Source organism: Mercenaria mercenaria, chromosome 1 (assembly GCF_021730395.1).
Source record: "Mercenaria mercenaria strain notata chromosome 1, MADL_Memer_1, whole genome shotgun sequence".
Classification (NCBI taxonomy): domain Eukaryota; kingdom Metazoa; phylum Mollusca; class Bivalvia; order Venerida; family Veneridae; genus Mercenaria; species Mercenaria mercenaria.
The window spans coordinates 68,063,356-68,077,364 of NC_069361.1; the positions used below are offsets into that span (position 1 = coordinate 68,063,356).

The following is a 14,009-nucleotide window of genomic DNA, read 5'->3' on the forward strand; positions in this document are numbered from 1 at the left end:
TTTTCCTAACTTAACATCCTGGTCATAAAGTAACTTTAATTACAACACCATCTATGCGTGCACATAGAACATTGTTGATGGGATTTCTGAGCATCCATCTGCTAAGTAGCAATTGGTGGGTGGGTTGCTTTTGCGGTGCGTGGGTCTGGCTTTGCTGGCTGTGCCCATTGCGTCCAAGGTAATCTTCTTTCACTTTTACATTTTAATATCTACAATAGAGAATAGTTGAATATAACAATGAAAATCTTTCACTCTACCGGTTCACCGGAGGGTACTATAGCATTGCCCACCGTTCTTCTGTCCGTCTGCAAATTTGGATCCTGCGTAACAAGCTAGGCTCATAAAACTTGATAAGTGTATAGAGGGCAGTATGTAGATAATGCACGTACATGACTTATGCTTGTACGTCAAAGGTCAAGGTCACTGTTTAAGGTCAAGTGAAAATTTGTTTCCGCACCATAACATTTAATTACATTGAAGGATTTTTGATACTAAACAGAAATGTTTCCTGAGATTAGACTATTTATCATGCACATGACCCATGGTTGTCGGTCAAAGATGAAGGTAACTATTGAAGGTCAGTCAAATAGTTTCCATTTCATAATTTTTATGTGCCTTCATGGACTATTATAATACTGCACACAAATGTTCCCCATGATGAGACAATGTGTTGAGTACATGATATATGGCTGTAGGTCAAGGTCACTATTGCAATTTAAGTAATTTTTTTTCGTTCCTTAGCTCCTTAACACTAGTAAAGTTTTATACCGGTAAGGGACTTCTGTATTGCCACTGCAATACTCGGTCACTTATTACTCTAGAAACCCGGTGATTTGCTTAAAGTGAATGATTGTTTTGTGCGTTTTATCGATAGCGATAACGACACATTCAAGTTGTTCACCTTTATATATATATATTAAATTATGATATAAAATGTTTTTGCAAGTCCATGCATAAAAATAGAATTGAAAATAAATAGCAAATCTCTAGATAAGGGCCTAGAAACAGTTACCATAGGATTGGTATAGCCTTACCTGTTATGCTAATGTGTAAACAAGTACATATCATTCTAAACGTCACTTATTTACGTTTGATGTTCCGCCAGACTAATGGTTTCACGATTTGCGAACAATGTAGTTGTTGTGTTGTTTTGTTGTTATGTTTAATATCTGTATAACCATAAAAGGCTGCTGTGCACATTTCATTTACAAGTATTAATTTACCAATGTTATAATGATGTGCTAATGAAATAAAACCTTATTAAACGCTCATATCCCTGCAGTTACAATATTTCCCGTTGGCTCATTTTATGTCTATTTTCCGTTGAAATAGGAAAACTTCGTATCTCGTCAACATTACACTTAACATATCTTCTGACACAAAACTTAAAGATTTTTGCCAATATCTTAAGTGTGACCCCAGGTTTATTTCTGAAATTTTAGACAATTTTATTATATCCTTTATAAATTCTGTAAAAAAAGAGCTTGTAATTGCACAGGTATATAGGAAGATGCAGGAAACAAATTTCCTATTGTACTGTAAATCTAGTCTGGCTATCGACCAGATAATCTTTCTTTTTTTTTAAAGAAAAATAAAGTTATTTAAGAAATGATATATCTCATTTAGTGATTTGTCGCTAAATAAATAATTGTTTGGAGTTCAGATGCGAAGGAATTATATCACGAGGGCGCATCTGAACGACAAACAATGAATTTATTCAAGAGCAAATCACTAAATGAGATATATTATTCCGATTCTAACACGTTACCAAGGACTTTAAGATACATCTTTGACGGCATTCATTAAATATTTGCCCGTTTTCAATCGTTTTTTTTTCCAGCGCGCCGCTATGCCGTTTGACGCTATGACGTAATAATTGTGACGTCACAACAGTGAATTGTTGTATAATAATTCGCTGTTTTCAGCCTTCTTTGTTTAATAGGAAAATGAATTGGATCGTGTTAGAATATATATTCTGATTTCTTCAGTCTTGGCTTGGTGTTTTGTGAAGAAAAGGGACATAATTATACAAAATTTGAATAGCCTCAGGTGTTATATCATGTCAACAAAACTCAGGGTCTGAACACACACTACTGTAAATCATGTACTGAGCTTTTTGTCGGGCTATTTTCATTAACTGATATTCATTTAAGAAAGAATGTATCTCATCGGTGATTTGTCGCTGAATAAATCACTGTTTGGAGTTCAGATGCGAAGGAATTATCTCACGAGGGCGCAGCCCGAGTGATATAATGCTACGCATCTGAACGACAAACAGTGATTTATTCAAGAGCAAATCACTAAATGAGATATATTATTTCGATTCTAGCACATTATTAAGGACTTTAAAGTACCTATCCTTGTCGGCATGCATTAAATATTTGCCCGTTTTCAATCGGGTTCTTTTCCAGCGCGCCACTACGCCGCTTGACGCTATGACGTAATAATTGTGACGTCAGAACAGTGAATTGTTGTTTAATAATTCACTGTTTCCAGCCTTTTTTGTTTGATAGGAAAATGAATCGGATCGTGTTAGAATAATTGATATTCATGACCAGGCCCAGTTCTATAAATACCGTAGAAAAAAAACACTGATTGATAAACTTTGAAGACGGCTTTGGGCAATAAATCAGAGGCTCCATTTGTGGTGTGTGCTTCTGGTCGCGAATACTTGCAATGACTGTGATATAACTCTTTATTTTCATATCATGAAATGTTTTAGACCTAACAGAAGAATTATATAAACGATTAGCGCACGATTTATTTTTAAATTACATTAGAACACTTATAAATATATCACCATTTTACAACACAAATTACGCTATGATAGTTTCATTTTTCATCATTATACAATGCAATACAATCATCAAGTGATTTTGAGAAATATTTTGACCTTAGCGATGCCAAATTGCAGAAGTTAATGTCGGAACAGTTATCTTACAGGTCATTTTGAAACATTCTTTTAAGATTAAATTCCCCCATATAACCATAACAATGCGAGTTTGTTACTTTACCAATTTATTTACCAATTCGTATTTTGTTAGTTTTCAACAATGTGTTGGGGTATATTCGATTAAATAAAATTGTATTACTGTTAATACCCAAAGGGGTATCGAATGTTCAAAGACTCTATTATAGTTTTCACTCTGTTTTATTAACGTTTCGACAAATCACAAAAAAATCTCTACACCATGGCGTCAATACAACATCAAATGAATTACAAACCCGGAACTGACGTAACGTTGTTAAACGGCACCGTCAAGTCCCGCTAAAAATCGAAACACCTTTATGATTCATAGGGAATGTCTATTACTATCTTGTTTATATAAAAATTGAAAAAAATTGATAGTGTAGTAAATGGCATCTATATGTGTGTAACATTTCAATAATTAAAACGTTTGTGACACAAAATATATGTTTTGTCTGAAGATTTATTCAATGTATAATGACACTTCCAAATTTATGTTGCATCTCTTTTAATAACATTCATTACAAAAGGAAGTGTCATCTTAAAAATATTCCAATAATGTTATGTCTGTGATAATAAATTGAGCCGCGCCATGGGAAAATCAACATAGTGGCTTTGCGACCAGCATGGATCCAGACCAGCCTGCGCATCCGTGCAGTCTGGTCAGGATCCATGCTGTTCGCTAATGGTTTCTCTAACTGCAATAGGCTTTGAAAGCGAACAGCATGGATCCTGACCAGACTGCGCGGTTGCGCAGGCTGGTCTGGATCCATGCTGGTCGCAAACCCACTTTGTTGGTTGGATCCTGACCAGACTGCGCGGATGCGCAGGCTGGTCTGGATCCATGCTGGTCGCAAACCCACTATGTTGGTTTTCTCATGGCACGGCTCAATTACATAATGTAACACCTACGATGACTTTAAACTTCCTTGTTAACAATGACTCGGCAGAAAGTCTTGAGAAATATGACAGGTGACGAACAGCAGAAACAATTGACTCATCGTTATAGATATAGAAAGAATTTAAACTACATTTTCTAAACAGTCAGGATTGTTAATATTGGCGAAAATTGACTTGTTTAAATCAAACATTCTTTCAGGTGTGAGGTGGGCATGTGGCAGACACACCTCTCCCAATATCCGCGATGATATAAAGTTCGATCTAGGCGTCTAGCCAGGCTAGATTTCCACTCTGGTTATTTTCACAGTATTCACTTTTCACAAAACTAAAAACAATAACATTATGTTTGCTTTTTTTTACATTTAGAATGTATCGGTTTTTTGTCTTCTTCTTCTTCTTCAAAAAAAAAAAAGTATTTGAGCTTAAAAAAAGAAAAGAAAACCTTTCATGACGGGAATTCGAAAGATCAAAATTCATTTTGTATTTATCTACAAATTCAGAAGATATGAAAGATATTCCTTTTTTCTTGAATGACTTTTAATTTTAAGAAACTTTGATATTTATTTAAATCTGTCTTGCTATTTTTTTCAGTTTAGCTTTCAATGTTAGATAAGTATGTTAATAGAAAGAACATTAAAATGTTTCTAGCTACCTGTATTTATATAGGACCTAGAGGGATTTTGCATAAGATAGTATCACATACCTTACTATAAATAGTAAGACAAAATCCTGTAATCAAGGCCAGATAACCGTAAGCGAGCATTATAACTTGTTATTGGTCCACCATGGATAAGTGACGTCATTTTTGACGTATTTTACTCTGTGTCTTTGCGATAAAAAGTTAACGTAGATATTTTTAAAATGATTATAAACCAGTTTAGGCAATTGAGTTAATTAAATCAAGAACACGACCGTATCATTTTAATTTGCTGATTTTCTTAAGTATATTCTGAAGTTTTAAAAAATCAGAGTCTATTCCAATTCTACATTGTAGAATAAATTTCGATCTGAACGTGCAGAACTACCTTAACAATGACGTTCCTTATGTGACTTTTAGCACTCCTAACCCTATAATGGTACTTAGGCTACGCTCTTTTGTAATATAAGTTTGTCGTGCTATTACCACTTCAGGCCCGCCATCACCGTTAAATTAGTGTATAATATTATTAGGTTATTTAACATTGTACTGTACAATACGGAGATATATTTGGACGAGTACCCAGCTGAGAAAACCATATTGGACGAGCCGCTAGGCGAGTTCAATATGGTTTTCTGAGCTGGGTACGAGTCAAAATATATCTCGTATTGTACAGTACAATGTTAAATAAACTTTTTATTCTATATCTATTTTATCTTACTATAATAATAGTTTAAATTAAAAATGTTTCACTGAATATTGTATTCCTGCCTTTTCTAGTTTTTCCCAGCTTGGTATGAGTGCAAATATATATTATACAGAACAATGTTAGACATTAAATAATCTTTTTATTCTATATTTATTTCCCTTCATACGTAATATACGTAATTCATTGAATGTTGTTTTTTCTGCGTATCATCATTAAAAAAAGTTTATGGTGCAACCTCCCTACAACAGCCATTTGGCGATTTGGGTGGTACTGATACTTGGCTGAGATATTATATGCCAACAAACATTGTCAGCAAGTTTGGTGAAGATCGGACGAAAACTGTCCGGCTTAAAAGAGCGGACAAGGCTAAATTCCCCGTTTTTCGAGTAATTCAAGGACTATAATCAAAGAGTGCCTGGTACAATTGGCTGGTTATCGAAATTGACCGAGATGTAATGCCCACAAACATTGTCAGCAAGTTTGGTGAAGATCCGACCAAAACTGAATTATAGAGCAGACATGTTTTGGATGCTGACCGCCCGTCCGTTGCCATTCATAATCTTCTCTATTTTGTTTCTTAACCGTTAAATAAAAACTGCTGAGGTAGCTATTCAAGCAGTCAGGCCTGATACCAATTTCTAGGTTTCGTCCGGAACGGCTTCTTTAAGCGACTTTTCAAATATTCCAACATCTGATGATCCTTTTTACTGTATTTTTAAGTTTTTGATTATTAAAGAACGTTTTAATATCTAAATCAGATAGCATTGTTATCCCTTGAATCGTTTTTGTGTGTTGTAAACAAAAAAAAATCTCAAACTAAATCCAGATTTCAAGACGCATACTCAAATCCTGTACATAGAGCGCCTACTTCATCCGATTTACATTCGGAACATTTTCACGCGTTTCGGGCTTTATCGTATGTTTAACATGGGACTGTTGAACCGTCCAAATACAGAAAATACAGGATTTTGTACCCACGTGCATCCAAATACCGTAATATATTGTACGGTCACGTGTTGCAAATGAACGTTCGCGATTGGATAGATAAAATAGGTATAGAATAAAAATAGATATGTAGCCAGTACTTGGTTTAAATGGAACAAGGTTATTAGATTTTGTTGACTAGAAGTCTTTAGATCCGTTTACTTTTCACCTTTAAGAATAAAAAAAAAAAAAAAAAAACAAAAAAAAAAAAAAAACAACAACAAAAGAAAAACGTTTTTCTCCTCTTTTTTGTCCAGTCTATCTTACATTTGGTACAAAACTTAACAATAATTTCTTTATTCTTTTGAATTATTCCTGCACCTAAATGTCTGAATGCATAGTAATTAATTGCATAATTATACTGATTTAATGTTTGTAAAGATATTAAAATACTTTTCCCATGCAGGCACGTGAGACAGTATGTATGAGGTTCCATACATTTCCCACCAGAAAATTCGGCTCAGATCAGAAGAAACTTAAATGTGAAAAAACGATAAAAAATAATCACCACTTTGTTGTAAAATTTAGAGCTGTGATGCAACATATAAACATGTTATTGATAGGTAAAGATAAAATATAAAGATGGCATGATGAGCAGAATAATGTTCCAGGCAAGCTCTGTATTTTGGACCGTGGGAATAATTGTAAAAATTCTATTGGTTTGTGACCTAAATGCGCTTTATTTATGTTATTGCGCAGTTCTAAGTTTTCATCTTTTTCTCGTCTTTGTTTTTGACTTTTACGCATGAAAAGGTATGTTTATTACAACATTTAGGTAGATTTCTGCTCTAAACTGACTGATGATTAACATATCCATCGAAAAGTGTTTTTATCCCATGCCACAGAGAATATTTAACAAAGCAGCTTTTGTTTTGAAAATGGGAGAGCAATCGAACTTCGGTGGCCTATAAATTTACGAAATTCATGAATTTTCTGTATTTCGGTGGACAAAATACAATGTTATCTGCAATAAAAAGAAGAACAAGAGTCGTTTGAAGGACCGCGCGCTCGACTATTTGAAACTGTTTACCAAGTAATATTGGGCTACAAGATATAAATAAGTTTAAAAAATGTAATTTTAATAAATTATGAAAAATCCATGCACAGTTACGTTGAAACACTAAAATAATATGTCGACGTGGAGTCACATTTCAAATTGGAAGGAGCACATTTTGTTTGTTTTGTGACTGGATCTAGACTTGAGAATGCCTATCCTGTTCTGGGCAAAATAAGAATAAAGGCGGCGTCTCATGTAGGATATAATTAATATAATATCTATCTTTTGTCAAGACAATCTGTACAATAACTTATGTGATTAAAATCTTTTTATTCGTAATATAATGATGATTCCATGTATGCTTATTTATTGTTGAACGGTCTTTTTGCCACACGCATGCGCATTAAAATAAAAACATCAGGTAAAAATCGTAACAGCCAACGGAATTGTAAATTCGGTTATATTGCTGGTTGAATTGGTAGGGCTTTATTTGCTGTTTGTATTAGGAGGGAAGTATCTGTTGGTTGAATTGGGGTGGGGGTATATTTGCTGGATGTTTTGGGAGGGCTATATTTTTTGTTGAATTTGGAGGGCTATATTTGCTGATTGTGTTGGGAGGGCTATATTTGTCGTCCGAATTCGGATAGCTATATTTGCTATTTGAATTGGGTGGGCTATATTTGCTGGTTGGATTGGGTGGACTATATTTGCTGTTTGAATTGGATGGGCTGTATCTGCTGGATGTATTAGGAGGGCTACACTTGCTAGATGAATTGGGGTGGCTATAGTTTTGGTTGAATTTGGAAGGCTATATTTGCTGTTTGTATTGGTAGGACTATATTTGTCGTCTGAATTTGGATAGCTATATTTGCTATTTGAATTGGGTGGGCTATATTTGCTGGTTGGATTGAGTGGACTATATTTGCTGTTTGAATTGGATGGGCTATATCTGCTGGATGTATTAGGAGGGCTACACTTGCTAGATGAACTGGGGTGGCTATAGTTTTGGTTGAATTTGGAAGGCTATATTTGCTGTTTGAATTGGGTGGGCTATATTTGCTGGTTGGATTGGGTGGACTATATTTTCTGGTTGAAGTTGGTGGCCTATATTTGCTGGTGGGATTAGGTGGATTATATTTGCTGTTTGAATTAGATGGGCTATATTTGCTGGTTAGATTGGGTGGACTATATTTGTTGGTTGCATTTGGAGGGCTGTATTTGCGGGTTTCATTTTGAGGGCTGTATTTGCTGGTTGCTTTCGGAGGGCTATATTTCTGGTTGCGCTGGGAGGGCTATATTTGCTGGTTGCATTGGGAAGGTTATATTTCTGGTTGCGTTGGGAGGGCTATATTTGCTGGTTGCGTTGGGAGGGCTATATTTGCTGGTTGCGTTGGGAGGGCTATATTTGCTGGTTGCGTTGGGAGGGCTATATTTGCTGGTTGCGTTGGGAGGGCTATATTTGCTGGTTGCATTGGGAGTGTTATATTTGCTGGTTGCATTGGGAGGGCTATATTTGCTGGTTGCATTCGGAGGGCTATAATTGCTGGTTGTGCTTAGAGGGCTATATTTGCTGGCTGCATTTGGAGGGCTATATTTCTGGTTGCTTTGGGAGGGCTGTATTTGCTGGTTGCATTGGGAGGGCTATTTTTGCAGGCTGCATTTGGAGGGCTGTATTTGCTGGCATTGGGAGGGCTGTATTTGCTGGCATTGGGAGGGCTGTATTTGCTGGTTGCATTGGAAGAGCTATATTTGCTGGTTGCATTGGGAGGGTTCTATTTGCTGGTTGCATTGGGAGGGCTGTATTTGCTGGTTGCTTTGGGAGGGATATAATTGCTGGTTGCACTGTGAGGGTTATATTTGCTGGTTGCATTGGGAGGGTTATATTTGCTGGTTGCTTTGGGAGGGCTGTATTTGCTGGTTGCATTGGGAGGGCTATATTTGCTGGTTGCATTTGGAGGGCTGTATTTGCTGGCATTGGGAGGGCTGTATTTGCTGGTTGCACTGAAAGAGCTATATTTGCTGGTTGCATTGGGAGGGTTATATGTGCTGGTTGCATTGGGAGGGCTGTATTTGCTGTTTGCATTAGGAGGGCATTATTTACTGGTTGTATTGGGAGGGCTATATTTGTTGGTTGCATAGGGAGGGCTATAATTGCGGGTTGCATTTGGAGCGCTATAATTGCTGGTTGTTCTGGGAGGGCTACATTTTCTTGTTGAGTATGGAGGGCTATATTTGCAGGTAAAATTAGTAGGGTAATATCTGCAGATTGAATTAGGTGGGTTGTTTGAAACAGTGTAAAAGTGTATATCAACAGAAACAGTAAATACAAACTCAAAGATGTTTTAAGAAAATATTAAAACAGTCTTTATAAAATAGCTGTTATTTTCTGATATATTTGTTTTTGTTTTGATTCTTGCAATACATTGTACCAGTGATGATATAAAATATTATAGTATTGTATTTCAAATTTGCCAGTGTTAAATTTCTACAAAATTGCTGAAAAATTAGCTATAATGAGTAAGCTTATTCTCTTTAGTAATTAGGAAGAAACATCGCATTTTCAGATATATAATGATGTAAGGCAACACCTAAATTGTCGAATACGAACATTTCAGTGTATCATTGCTTACATAAAATCATACAAATTTGATATCAAATTTCACTCTAGTATAACAATATGTAGTGTAATTTTAGGTAATATTAGAATAAATGAGCAGTAGTTAATACATTTTGCTAGTAATTATGTCCCGTAAATTATACTTATAAGTAAAAGATAGGAGTTACTAAAGTATTTACACCTCATAAAGGCGAAAGGGCATGACTCAACAAAATATTTCAACAAAGAGTCAATACCATATTATGCAATGCAAAATGTGGGCAGCATAACAGAAAATTGCCGGCGAACAGTGGAATTAGGTCATCGTTGGCAGCAAAGGTACATTCAGTTTGGTACAGTACATAATAGCCTTTCAGCACAAAAAATACCTTTTCATTATGAGATCATTTTTGCAACTTTATATCAGAGACTACTTCCCGCAGTTCTGGGTGAAATGTAATGGTGAATTCCCTTTAGTACATACTTTGGTGATTTGCAAACGTCAACATGCAGAAAACACGACATATTCTTAGAGCATTCCATATCTTGCCAATCAAGCAAGACATCGTTGTCAGAACAGAATGATATATTTCCAAAGTAAACTGACTCGACCACAGTGGTTAATCGTTATAACATATATACAAAACAGTACATTAAAACAGCGGAGGCAAATACTGTGGCGTCCCGTTATAACCATCGCCGCATATCGGGAGCTCGAAACAGCGAACGAACTATATTACGATGTTGAAAAGTCGGAATAACAACGATGGTGAAAAGTCGAAACCACGATGTTGAAAACATGAAACTACGATGAAGTTAATAGAAGTCCAATTTATATCTGACAGGTGACAGATTTAGTGATTTTCAAAAAATAACAGATCTTGGCAGCTTATGGCACCATGGTATGATGCTTGTACTATTTTATTTGTTTTACGTCATAGAATATGCTTTAGTTTTATTTAGTTAACCTTTAGCCTGCTTGTGGCAAGTGCTTTTGCTTTTGCGACCAGTACAGACCAAGACCAGCCTGCAAGGATCATATGGTCTGCACTGTTCGCTGTTTAGTTAAACACCCCTTTGAATAACACGTGGCACTGCCCATACTGAATGATGGAACATTCCGTTTTAGAAATTTAACAGGGTAAAGGTTAAATAATCATATTAACGCTTTTTCTAGTCTGAACTTCATCAGAAAAATTGGAACTTTTGAAATGATATGAAGTATGTTTTTCAGTCTCACTATTTTCTACTTGGTATACCATTAACACGATCGTATTTTTTTTTATCAGAAATAGATAATTTGGGATTAAATATACAGTGGATATAAATGCATAATGTTATTAGGAAAAATAGCTTTCACGATCGCAATATATTTCCAGGAATAGATAAGTTTGATAAGTTTGCGAATCGATATACCCTAAAAACGATCGCAAATTGTTATCAGGAATAGATAGATTTGCGGTTCGATATACCATAAACACGATGATAAACTATTATCAGGAATATAGATAACTTTGCAGTTCAATATACCATGAACACGGTCGCAAACTATTATCAGGAATAGATAATTTGCGGTTTGGTACACCATGAACATGATCGCAAACTATCAGGAATAGATAATAGTATACTTTTGATAATGATATGCCAGTAGTCCTATTAGAGAAGATATACTTCCAAATACTTTAACTTCAGGTAACTTTTTGGATTGCAGTAATGTTTTTTTTTCTCGGTAATCTATAAATTTTACCGAAATATAAGAAAGACAAATAATGAGATATCACAGAATAAAGAAAAGCTTTCTTTTTTTTGAAAACAATTCTAACGTTGAAAACAATTCTATTTTTTATATTCAGTTTTGAATTTGACATTATTGGTACAATTTGGTATATACTAAGTTAGATCTATACATACATAGAGCTCCGAATTTGGCTACCCCTTTTTAGTCTCAGTCAAAAGGAAGCATGCAAATACATGCGGTCAGCTGTTAAGACGAAAGTACTAAACTAACCTTAGAAAATTGGGTGACATCTTTGATCATTTGACAGCGATTTGTTTCATCTAGAAACCTGTATATTATAAATAGCTTTTCGGATTCTTGATTTAAACAAGAGTAAGTAGCTTGTTACAAGGGCCAGTATTCCAACAAAGAAACCTCGTGCCGTTTTACGATATAACAGGTTGTAGTAAAATGCTCAAAATGAAAGTGCTTGCTCACGAAGCACAAGATGCGATTATTTGCAAGACATTATGTTGAGGTTAAATCATTTGTTCATTGTTTTTCTCATTAGTGGTGAAGGAATAATAATTTATCTTGAAGATATGCCACAAACTGATTTCTTATGGGAATCCGTTAATATTGTCAGTATCTTCACTCAAAAATCGTATTGTCAACAGCTTTGTAGACAACTAACCTGGGGAATTATCATTTTCTTAAATTTAGGCCACACTTTAATTTCATTTCTATGGAGAGTAATCTATAGTTTCTTCAATCGAAATTTTAATTGTCATCAACTAGATATACCATTATTCTTGAAAATCATAATGTGTTTTAAATCTAGGTCACACATTAATCACACTCTATGGGGAGCAATTAATATTGTATGTTTCATGTGTATATAATAACAACACAAGAAATTCCCATATGCATTCATTAAGACCAGATTTGTTTGGGGATTTCTTTTCTTCGATATAATTTCTCAAATACTGTATATTAATTTTTAAAAAAATCCTAGGCCAAAAATTCAAAAACGGTTATTACATTGTAGCATCCAAAGGTAAGATTTAGAAAAAAAGCTTAAATTACGAAATTTTGAAAAAGTATGATCACTTTGACAGAAATGGCCTTAAATGACACATTTTACGATACGGCAGCCTAATGTTTTATTTATTACCTCACCTGAGCACGAAGTGCTTAAGTGCTGCGAGCTTTTGTGGTTAGTGATTGTCCGGCGTCCGTCGTCCGTCCGCCGTCAATCAACACCTCCAAGCCAAAACCACGAGTCCAATTTTGATGAAACTTCACAGGAATGTTTCTTGCATGATCCTCATTAAAATTAGTCAAAGAAATGTATTCCATATAGAACTCTGGTTGCCATGGCAACCGAAAGGAAAAACTTTAAAAATCTTGTCCAAAATAACAGTAGCTAGTGCTTTGATATTTGGTATGTGGCATCACCTAGTGGTCCTCTACCAAGTTTGTTCAAATTATTCCGCTAGGGTCAAATATGACCCCGCCCTGTGGAGGGGGAAAGGGATCACATGGTTTACAAAGATTTATATAGGAAAAAATTTTGAAAATCTCCTTGTCCAAAACCTCAGGGCCTAGGGCTTTGATATCTAGTATGTAGCATCATCTATTGGTCTTCTACAAAAAGTATTCAAATTATTTCCCTAGGGTTAAATATGGCCCCATCCCGGGGATCACATGGTTTATATAGATTTATATCGGGAAAAAACTTCTTGTCCAAAATCACAGGGCCTAGGGCTTTAACATTTTGTATGTGACATCATCTAGCAGTCCTCTGCTAAGATTGTTTAAATTATCTCACTAGGGTAAAATATGGCCCCGCCCTGGGGGTCATATGGTTTATAGAGTCTTATATAGGGAAAAACTTTGAAAATATTCTTGTCTAAAACCACTTAGCCTAGGACTTTGATATTTGTAATGTAGCATTATCTAGTGGTTCTCTACCAAGTTCGTTCCAATTATCCCTCCTAGGATCAAATATAGCCTCGCCCCGGGGGTCACATGGTTTATATAGAAGTTATATAGGGAAAATCTTTGAAAATATTCTGGTCCAACAACTCAGGGCCTGGTGCTTTGATTATATTTGGTATGTAGCATCATTTAATAGTCCTCTACCAACTTTGTTCAAATTATCCCCCTAGGGTCAAATATGGCCCCACCCTAGGGGTCACATGTTTAATATAGACTTATCTAGAGAAAAACTTCTTGTCTTAAGTCACAGGGCCTAGGGCTTTTATATTTTGTGTGTCGCATCATCTAGTAGTCCTCTACCAATATTATTAAAAATATCCCACTAGGGTCAAATATAGCCCCGCCCAGGCACGGGGCCACATTGTTTATATAGACTTGTATAGGTAAAATTTTAAATATCTTCTTGTCTGAAACTGGAAGGACCAGGCTTTTGATATTTGGTATGTTGCAATGCCTAGTGGTCCTCTACCAAGGTTATTCAAATTATGCCCCTTAGTTGA

General features: G+C 35.4%; 1 protein-coding gene across 1 annotated transcript; it reads right to left on the reverse strand.

Moving 5' to 3' along the window:
• Positions 1-8,783: 8,783 nt before the first annotated feature.
• On the reverse strand, positions 8,784-9,359 carry LOC128559640 (paternally-expressed gene 3 protein-like). Its single transcript, XM_053551968.1, has one exon. The coding sequence runs from the start codon at positions 9,357-9,359 to the stop codon at positions 8,784-8,786; it is 576 nt and encodes a 191-aa protein (XP_053407943.1).
• Positions 9,360-14,009: the final 4,650 nt, after the last annotated feature.

Coding starts and splice junctions, on each gene's coding strand:
- LOC128559640 (XM_053551968.1), bottom strand. CDS start 9,359: ATGCAACCCGCAATTATAGCCCTCCCTATGCAACCAACAAATATAGCC.